This window comes from Myotis brandtii, unplaced genomic scaffold (assembly GCF_000412655.1).
Source record: "Myotis brandtii unplaced genomic scaffold, ASM41265v1 scaffold325, whole genome shotgun sequence".
Classification (NCBI taxonomy): domain Eukaryota; kingdom Metazoa; phylum Chordata; class Mammalia; order Chiroptera; family Vespertilionidae; genus Myotis; species Myotis brandtii.
In genome coordinates, this window is record NW_005362486.1 from 1,565,964 (window position 1) to 1,575,670 (window position 9,707).

A 9,707-nucleotide genomic window follows, 5' to 3' on the forward strand; every position below is an offset into this window, starting at 1 on the left:
CACTCAGCCTTGACTTCTCTCTCTGGCCCCTTCCCCCTGAGCCTCTAAGTCTCTCCGAGTTCAGTTGGGATGGCCTGGGTCTATTGGGGAGTCCCGAAGGCATGATTGAGGAGGGAGCCCCCGCACCCCAGACCCCTGCAGGTGGCGGTCCCCCCAGTCCCACCCCACAGGCCCTGGCGGTGGACGCTTGCTTTATTTCCAAACAGGTTCGGAAATGAAGTCGGGAGCCGGGCTGGAAGCAGGTACGGAAGGAGACATGAGAACTCCCTGGGCTGGGGGAAAGGGACCTCAGGGCTAGTGGGGGAGGGAACCCCAAAGGGAGTAGGGAGGCCTGTGCAGGCCGCTAACTTCTCCGCCCTCCCCCATCTCGAGGGGTCAGTGTAATCAGAGCAGCAGGGAGAGGGGTTCCCAGCCACACGGGTCAAGGAACCCCAGACGCCCCCAGAGCCACAGGCTGCTTGCTGCAGGGACCAGGCGCCTGTTCCCCCTGCTCTGTTCCTCCCGTCCCTTCCCTTCAAAGCCCTGGCTCCTGCCCTCTGGGACAACCTCCCTCTATCTCCATGGTCTTCCTGCCCTTCCTGCTTCTCACATCATCACCAGCTCAGCAGGGGCCTCCAGGGGCCGGGGCCTCCAACCTGCTTTGGCCTGCACCATCCATGCTAATCCATGCTTGCTCGTGGCTGCCTGCTCCCCACGCCTGCCATTCACCTGCCATTCCCCAGGGCGCTGTCCCACCACAAGGCACCGCCCTCCACCGAGGCACCTGGCCCCAGGGTGGCTGTCAGGATCCCTGGGTTGAGCTGCTCTGTCTTGGGCCTCACAGGAAATGGTCCCCCACCACCCCCCCTCCAAGCAGAAACCCAGCAAAGAGGATCAGGGCCTTGCAAACCTGATCCCCCAGGCTGACCAAGGACAGGCCAAGGGTGTGGGTCCTCTGCCCTGGTTCCCCCACCACGCTGGCCCCAAAAGGAGCTGGGGCCGGTCAGTTCCTTCAACCCGCTTCAGTGGGGCACAGGCCCGCTCAGGATCGAGTCGTCAGCCTCCTGCTATCCTCCCGAGGCCCCTCCGAGCCCCTCCTGGTGCTGGCCGTGGTGTCTCCTGCCGCTTCTATGCCACATGTGTCTGTCCACCCTCACCCAGAGGTCCCTGCCCCCTCCTGGCTGGGACTCCACCTCCTCAGACGAAGAGGAGGCTGAATGGAGGGCGGCTCCTCCCTCCAGTCCCTCTCTCTCCGGGGGACATCGGACGGGTGCTGTGTCCAGGAAAGGACCACCAGCACAGCGGGCAGAGGCCAGACCTCAGGAGGCCAGGCACAGAGGAATGCCATCCAACCCCCCCCCCCCCCCCCCCCCCCCCCCCCCCCTCGCCTCCGTCAGGCCCTCCTCTGCCCTTGCCCTCCTTCTCCAGAAAAGATGGTGCCGTCCAGCTGCAAACAGCTGAGGGACAGGTGGCTCACAGGATGCCAGAGGCAGAATGGGCTTCCCTGGTTCTCTGGTTTCACAGCCGAGACCCCAGGTGAGGCCCAGAAGGTTCGGGAGCCTTCCATGGTCACCCCCGTGCTCTGAGCTCCGCCGAGACAAGACCAGGTCATTCCAAGGAAACTCGCTAGGTGGCCGAGGAGAACCTAGGTCAAGCCCAAATCAATCAAACGCAAACGCACAGAGCCAGCGAGCTTCTAAAGCAGTTTCCCTTTCCCGATGGAATGAAAACCAGAAACAGAATCCTCCGTGTGTCAGAGCAAGGTCAACCAAGGTCAAGTCCTTCACTCCTGACTGTGGAAACTCCCCAAGCACCTGCATTGTCCATCCCTGAGCATTTGCCCCACCCATCTCCTCCCCACCCTCCCTGCCTCTCCCACAGTGGCCCCAGCCACCAGCAGGCAGGTCACAGGGAGCTGGTGTGTGAGTCCTGGGCTAGAAGGATGTACCGGCATCACCACCACCACCATTGCCGCCACTACCGCCAACCATCCGCACCTTCTCTGGCCAGGCAGGGACCAACCGCCTCCCCCAGGCAGCATCTCCAACAGCCAGGGTTGCAGTTTTCTTCTCCTTTTTATAAAATTTATTTTTATTGATTTCAGAGAGGAAGGGAGAAGGAGAGAGAGATAGAAACATCACTGATGAGAGAGAATCACTGATCAGCTGCCTCCTGCATGTCCCACACTGGAGATCGAGTCCTCAACCTGGGCATGTGCCCCAACAGGGAACCGAACCGTGACCTCCCGGTTCATAGGTCAACACTCAACCACTGAGCCACGCCAGCCAGACTCTTCTCCTCTTTAAATAAACTAACAATGAGAGGCTAACCCACAGCCCAAGACGAACAACTAGATGTCCCAACATCACATTGGGAATGTGGAGTGGGCTGGAGGGAGGGAGTACTAACGCTACGAGGAAATATCCTCTCTTTACGATTTAGATCCGAGACAATCCTCCTTCCCATATGGAAACAGGCCGGAGGCCGAATAGGTCTGGGGGCCAGGCTCAGTTCCAAGGCCTTTAGCTGCATTCCCTCACCTAAACCCCGTAGCACAGCCCTGCCTGGGCAGTGTAACCATCCCGCTTCACAGATAAGAGAGGTGAAGGAAGTTGCTCAGAAGTAATGGCGTCTGGGCCGTACGGAGCATGGGAGATTTGGCGGCTGCTGTGTGATACAGTGGACGGAGCGGGGCAGGATCGGAGTGGGGGTTGGGGGGAGGGGTAAGAGGAGACCCAGATTTGCCCTGGCCCCACTGATGCTGAGTGTCCTTGACCAAGTCACTTGACTTCTCTGGGCCTCGGTGTTTCCATCTGTAAATGAGAGATGTGGACTCGGTGGGCCCTCAGGTCTCGGTGCCCCTGCAGTCTCCAGTTCTATTCCCCATGGACTATTCCAGGCCCCACATCATGTGCTCAGGCCCCATATGCAGCCACAGAAAGGCCAGGGCTATCTGGAAGAGCACCCCCCAAACCCCGCCCCAACACCACCCTCCCTACCCTCATCTCTCCTGGGCTGGGGCAGGCACAGACCACAGAGGCCCAGTCGGGAGCAGGGCTTTGCCTAGCTGCGGGCCTGGGCCCCTTGAGAAAGGTTGCCAGGATGCCCAGAGGACTGGCCTAGGAGAGGAAGGAGCAGGACTGGGGGGGTGGGGGGAGCGGGCAAGGAAAAGGGGCACCTCTCCTTAAAGAGGAGAGAGCTGGGATCCTGCTCTCCTGGCGGGGAAGATGGGCCTGACACCTACAACTGCAAATGCCCAGCAGGCCCCTAGGGGGCGCTGCTCCGACCTGAGGACTAATTCTAAGGGCTGGGTGTCTGTACCCAGCCTCTTGCACCTGGGAAAGGGACAAGAAGGAAAATGCAACCCGAACGGACAAGGACAGTGACCACAGTCATTTTCCAAAGACAAGCCAGGACTCGGGGATGATTCTTCAGCCACTGCGAGATAGACCGGCTGAACCCCCTGGAAATCTAACGTGCCAGCCTTGCCTCTCACCTCCCCTGTCCCCTCCCCGGCCCCCTCCTTTGTCTGCTTGCCTCCCTCTTCCACCACCACTGCTCCCCTGTCTTCCTCCTGCCCTCTCCCCCTCCCCATGTCCCACCTGAGCTGCCCTTGTTAGACTCTGCCTGGGCGCCCCCTACAGGCACTTTCCGGAAGGGCCCTGTGCAGGGCTCTAGCCCCGGCTGCACCCCAGGGAACTGGGTGAGGCCCCGGGGAGCGTGGGCTGCTGGATCCCTGGTCAGCTGTGCCTGCTTCTCTCCCACAGAGTCCGTGCCGATGGCCGTCATCATCGGGGTGGCCGTGGGAGCTGGCGTGGCCTTCCTCGTGCTCATGGCAACCATCGTGGCCTTCTGCTGTGCCCGCTCCCAGAGAAGTATGGGAGGGGCCCCGGGATCTCGGGGAGGGGGACAGAGAGAAAGCCAGGCGTAGGCCACCCCCAGAGCAAGTGAGCAGGAGGCGCCCAGGTGGTGCTGGGAGCTGCGGGCAGGGATGGGCCGTGCGCATCTCCGGACGAGCAGTGCTTTGCGGGCGTCGGGCACATAGTGGGCACTCCCCGAGGGGGAGCTGGACTGCACTAAACCTCCCCCGACAGGGCAGTCAGCCAGCACTGGGGATTGAACACGTGTAGCCCGAGAGAATGCTAGAAATCCCGCCCTCTGGGGCCAGCAAGTCCAACCTGAAAAGCTGGTCACCCACACACGAGAAACAAAAAGCCATCCAAGGGATCTCTTTGTGCAGACTTTTTTTAAAAAAATAGATTTTATTGATTTTTTTTACAGAGAGGAAGGGAGAGGGATAGAGAGTTAGAAACATCGATGAGAGAGAAACATCGATCAGCTGCCTCCTACACACCTCCTACTGGGGATGTGCCCGCAACCAAGGTACATGCCCTTGACCGGAATCGAACCTGGGGCCCTTCAGTCCACAGGCCGACGCTCTATCCACTGAGCCAAACCAGTTAGGGCTGTGCAGAATTTTAAAGGCCTTCCTTCCGTCACGGGCAATAAAATCTCGGTGTCCGCACATTCTTGAAGATCGTGTGCGTGTCGAGCTCCCATCCCGGACACAGCGCTGACGTTCCATGTGACGGACACACGCAGACGTGTCAAATGCGACAGCAGCGCAGAGGTGGCGACCGCGCAGGCACAGTCCTCTGGTCCCCCTTCTTCTACATGGGAGCTTGGGCAGGGCCACAGCTACCCCAGCCTCAGTTTCCCCATCTGTAACAGTCAGGGGGTGGGGGACATGACTTGTGTGACCCCACGCAGCCCTAACACGGTGCTGTGAGCACAAGGCAGACGTGAATAATCAGAGTAAGCCCGCCCACTCCTCCACGGGGCAGCCTTCGCTATGGGAGAGAGCTGGGTGCTCCCCCACATCCCCTCCACTCCAGGCCAAGCGGCCTGGACGCCCCAGTGGTGCGGCCTCAGGACCTCCCTCACCACTCTCTCCATGGAAACGCCAGGGCCCCAGATTTTAGCCAGAATTTTCTAACAAGTTGCCAACTGAAAACCGGCTGCCTCCTCTAGAGTTTGCCCGTCTCCGTCCTGAAAGCACTGACTCAGGAGCGAGACCACCGCACAGCAGGGATATCTCTGCTTCGGGCGGGAGGTTGACCAGTAGGTCCTTTCTAACAGTCAGGTGTGTGATGCTCTGAAGGGGGAGCTCAGAGCCTGCTACAGGGGGTCAGAGAAGACCCCCAGAAGTGGGGAGACTTTAGCAGCATGAAAGGGCCTCACTCCGTGTGGTGGACGAAGGGATGAGGACAGCCTCGTAAGCCCCGGAAATTGCAGTGACGGGCTGAGGTGCATGCAACTGGGAGCCCACAGGGGCAGAGCTCTGAGGCCCAGAGCCCTCAGCTCTTCTAGACAGGGTTCTGCTGGCAGGAGGGACGTGGTGAAGCCGCAGGGTTCGGGGGCTGGAGGGTCAACGCCGGGGGCCACGGGGGTGTGGGAGGGGCTGGCCATCTCGGGCCCTGATGCCCGAGGATGCAGACGGAACCTGTCATCTCCACGTTCCTATTTTACGCCCAGATCTCAAAGGTGTTGTGTCGGCCAAGAACGATATCCGCGTGGAGATCGTCCACAAGGAGCCTGCCTCTGGCAGGGAGGGCGAGGAGCACCCCACCATCAAGCAGCTGATGGTGAGAATGCTGTCCTACCCCCACCCCGCCCCAACCCCTGAGCCCCGAAGTCCTGGACGACAAGCTACCCCACCCCAGGAGCCTGAGGTGCTTCATGAAGCAGCGCATCCGTCACAACGCGCCCTTCCCCCTATCACAGGCCAGGCGCCTGCTCTCGGCCCACAGAGAATGACCCTGTGTCTGCTCTGCTGCGCTGGGGGTTCTAGAGACGCCACAACATCTAAGGGGCAGCCCCAGCTTTCACAGAACCTGGCCATTCGGTAGGGAGAGAAGACATGCATAAACAGCCACAGGAGGTTGCCATATAACTTATCATTCTACACACCTACACCCACAGATATCACAGATATTCAGTATATACCCCATGTCCCAATCCCCACCCCCCCCCCCCCCCCCCAGTGAAAAAGACTTGCAAGAGGCATAGGTTCCTCTTCCGGAACTGACTTGCATACCGTAAGCAAATCATAACTTCTCCAGCAGCCCACGCCTGTTCCTCCTCCCAACTGTGCAAACAAACCTGAAACACTGCTAGGAGACCCTCGTGGTGATACGCCGGAGGGGGGAAGATCATGGGCTGCTCTGTGCCTTAGTCTGCTCATCTGGGAAATGGGAATGAAAGTAAGAGTACACGGGCCATGCTGAGGGCTAGATGGCAAACCCCCAGAGCCTGTGGAGCACAGCCAGCTCTCGAGATGTCAGCTGCTTGTGCAGAAATGCCACATGGGGAGCAGCTACGGAGGTTATTTAGATTAATTAACACACCCACTGTGTGATTCCTATGCTTTATTTTTCACCTTAAGTGTAAGTATTATTTTAATTCTTGGACATTTAGAGCAATGCCACTGCATTCATTCATCCGACACAAACCTAACATTGGTAACAGCCCTACTCTATGTAGATCAGGCACTGCACTAGGCACTGGCAAATCAAGGAATTAATCAAAAGCATTAAATATGATTCCATCCCAAAAGCATTTAAGTCAATGACCACAATACCGAAGGCGCTGTACCAGGTGTGCTGAGGACTGAATGAGAAACAGGAAGTGATCCTTTTTCTTCAGCATTTTGGTATCTGTTAAGGAAGAAAACTTAGTACATCTACGTCATTGCTGTGTGGCCAAGGTCACCGTGATTCACGGTGACTCCTTCCGAATGCCTTCCCTAAGCCCAGCACTGATGACACACTGCCCTGCTGGGGCCCCGACCTGTGCCCACTGGTTGAAGTTCTGTGATGATTGTTTTTATTGATTTTTTTTAGAGAGAGAGGAAGGGAGAGGGATAGAGGGATAGAAACATTAATGATGAGAGAGAATCATTGATCGGCTGCCTCCTGCACACCCCTACTGGGGATCCAGCCCACAACATGGGCACGTGCCCTGACTGGGAATCGAACCGGTGACTTCCTGGTTCGTGGATCGATGCTGCGCTACACTGGCCGGGCGAGGTTCTGTAACTATTTACCTACAGATCCTTCATGCTGATGAGAACAGCTGTATCTTGATCGCTGTGTACCTGGCCCTTAGCACAGTGCTTGCCCTGAAATTGAGGAAATGCTCAATCTGAATTGAATTGAATCAGCCAAGTGAGAGCTCTGTAGGGAAATGAGCTCAGTCTGAGAGACCTGCCCCTCACCCCTCCCAACCCCCACCCCCCACGCCCACTCCTGAGTCCTTCACGCTCCCGTGGGCCGAGCAGTGGGAGGCAGAGATGCAGGCTTCTTTCGCGTTGGCCTCTCCATCTCTTCCTCGGGGCGAGTGGACGGCTAGCCCACCGCCTGCCCGCTGAGCAGCCATCTTTGGGTTGCAGATGGAGCGGGGAGAATTCCAGCAAGACTCCGTCCTCAAGCAGCTCGAGGTCCTCAAAGAAGAAGAGAAGGAGTTTCAGAACCTGAAGGTAGGCGTGGCCCCGAGCTGTAGGACCGGGTGTCCCCTGGCCTTCAGCGCTGAGGGCCCAAGCCCCGGTCCAGACAGACAATGGCAGCAAATAGAAGAGAAAGGCCAGAGCTCACCTTGGGGCAGGTGCCTCTCCTCTCCCTAAGGTGGGACCCCCCCCCTCCCCCGCGCTGTGAGCACCTGCTGTCTCAGCCCCACACTAAGGAGGCAACCGAGTTCAGGTGGAGGTCCCCAGCTCTCCTCTCCCACAGCCTTTTCACAGATGCATTTGAAAACTAAGCATCCGTGTTCTGGACAAAAACAAAAAAAAATAAAGTCTGGTTCTCAAAGGACCTGGCATTGTGCTGACATCACTAAAGCTACCCTGCACCCTCCCTGCAGCGCCCTCCCTCTGCGCTGTCACCCGAACACCTGGCAGCCCTCTCTTCTCGGGGATAACCCTTCCAGACCCCCTCCCCCCCTTTCTCCCCTGCTGTCCCCCCTCTGGTCTGTCCGCCTCCAGACCCCTGTAAGGAAGGCCGGCTCAGCGTAGGAAGCTCAGCGCAGCCCGCCCGCCCCTGACGCTGCTATGCTCTGATTTCCACCACCACCCCCTGCCCAGGACCCCACCAATGGCTACTACAGTGTCAACACCTTCAAGGAGCACCACTCCACCCCCACCATCTCGCTGTCCAGCTGCCAGCCGGACCTGCGCCCTGCGGGCAAGCAGCGCGTGCCCACGGGCATGTCCTTCACCAACATCTACAGCACCCTGAGCGGCCAGGCCCGCCTCTATGACTACAGCCAGAGGTTCGTGCTGGGCATGGGCAGCTCGTCCATCGAGCTCTGCGAGCGCGAGTTCCAGCGGGGCTCCCTCAGCGACAGCAGCTCCTTCCTGGACACGCAGTGCGACAGCAGCGTCAGCAGCAGCGGCAAGCAGGACGGCTACGTGCAGTTCGACAAGGCCAGCAAGGCCTCGGCCTCCTCCTCCCACCACTCGCAGTCCTCCTCGCAGAACTCCGACCCCAGCCGACCCCTGCAGCGGAGGATGCAGACTCACGTCTGAGGATCGCGGTCCAGCCCGCGCAGGCGGGGAGGGGGGACGGGGGCCACCGCACATCCTGGCTCTCCAGATAGCACGGGGACTGTGTAGAGGACCCCAGAACCGGCAGCCTCCAGGACAGCCCGAGTGCCTCTGCCACCACCCTCCTGCGAAGACCTGATCAAGCACAAATCTGGGTCCCCAGCGGCCGGGACAGAGGCGCGAGGTGGGGGTGCCGGAGGAGGAGGCAGGAGGATGCAGCTGAGCGCCATGCTCCCTGCAGGACCCTGGCTGGTCCCCAGCCCTTTCCTGGAGGCCCCTCCCTACCGCTCCTCCCACAGGCACTAGAGGCAGCTAGAACTTCGCTTTCATGAAACTGCCCATCACTCTCCAGTCTCCTCGTGAGCTCTGCCCCTTGCTGCCCAAAAGCTCTACCCCTGCGCCTGTGCCCCTGTGCAACTCTAGCGAGAAGAGGGCGGAAGGCTTCCCCCAACACATGGAGCTGCCCCAGCGCCGCAGCACCCTCTGCTGCTCAGAGCCAGGAACGGCCTGGCCACAGGACCAGCTCTCGCACACTGGCTGGCAGCCTGCCCCCAATTTGTTCGGTGTTTCTCGTGTCCATACTCTTGCAGTTCTGTCCCTGGACTGATGCCTCTGGACTCTGAGGTGGGACTGGCCCGATCAGAGACTGGTGTCCTGGGGGGCGGGAGGGGGGGTGTGAGCACCTCATCTGGGGAGCGCCTCACCAGACACGCCCCCTCCCAGGCTGTGAGCCTCACGCCTTCCCACCCGCCCTGCTTTGCATAGTCCCCTCTCCTCCACTGGCACATCTGAGTTAATACAAGGGGTGCGAGTGGTTCTTTGGTCAGGGGGACGGTGTTTCCTGCGAGAGGTAGGTTTGAGGGGACTAGAGGTCAGGGCTTTAAGAGAACAAGACGGGCTTTCTCAGCTGATGAGACTCGGGGTCCTGGATCCACACCAGGAGCAATGGCCCTGTCTTCAGCGAGACTCTGTGGGCAAGAGAGAAAGCCTGTCGCCGCCTCCCCCGTCCTGCTCAGCACCCGAGAATAAATGTTAGGGTTGTTCCTCCAGCACATTCGTTCTCCCCTTTTGTTCCCGCAGAGCCACCGGAGGAACCCAGCGCTCTGGGGCCCACAGCTCTTTGCCCTCA

General features: G+C 59.4%; 1 protein-coding gene across 3 annotated transcripts in view; it reads left to right on the top strand.

Moving 5' to 3' along the window:
* Positions 1 to 9,627, top strand: part of KIRREL3 (kin of IRRE like 3 (Drosophila)) — a 498,221-nt gene extending 488,594 nt beyond the window's left edge. For 2 of the 3 annotated variants that reach the window (XM_005870878.2, XM_014543406.1), the window contains exons 17-21: positions 207 to 242; positions 3,747 to 3,854; positions 5,515 to 5,624; positions 7,430 to 7,516; positions 8,117 to 9,627. In XM_005870878.2, the coding sequence (XP_005870940.1) occupies positions 207 to 242; positions 3,747 to 3,854; positions 5,515 to 5,624; positions 7,430 to 7,516; positions 8,117 to 8,560 (785 nt within the window). In that variant the 3' untranslated portion in view covers positions 8,561 to 9,627. The remainder of the gene's footprint in view (positions 1 to 206; positions 243 to 3,746; positions 3,855 to 5,514; positions 5,625 to 7,429; positions 7,517 to 8,116) is intronic. The other variant, XM_014543407.1, reaches the window with a different exon arrangement.
* Positions 9,628 to 9,707: the final 80 nt, after the last annotated feature.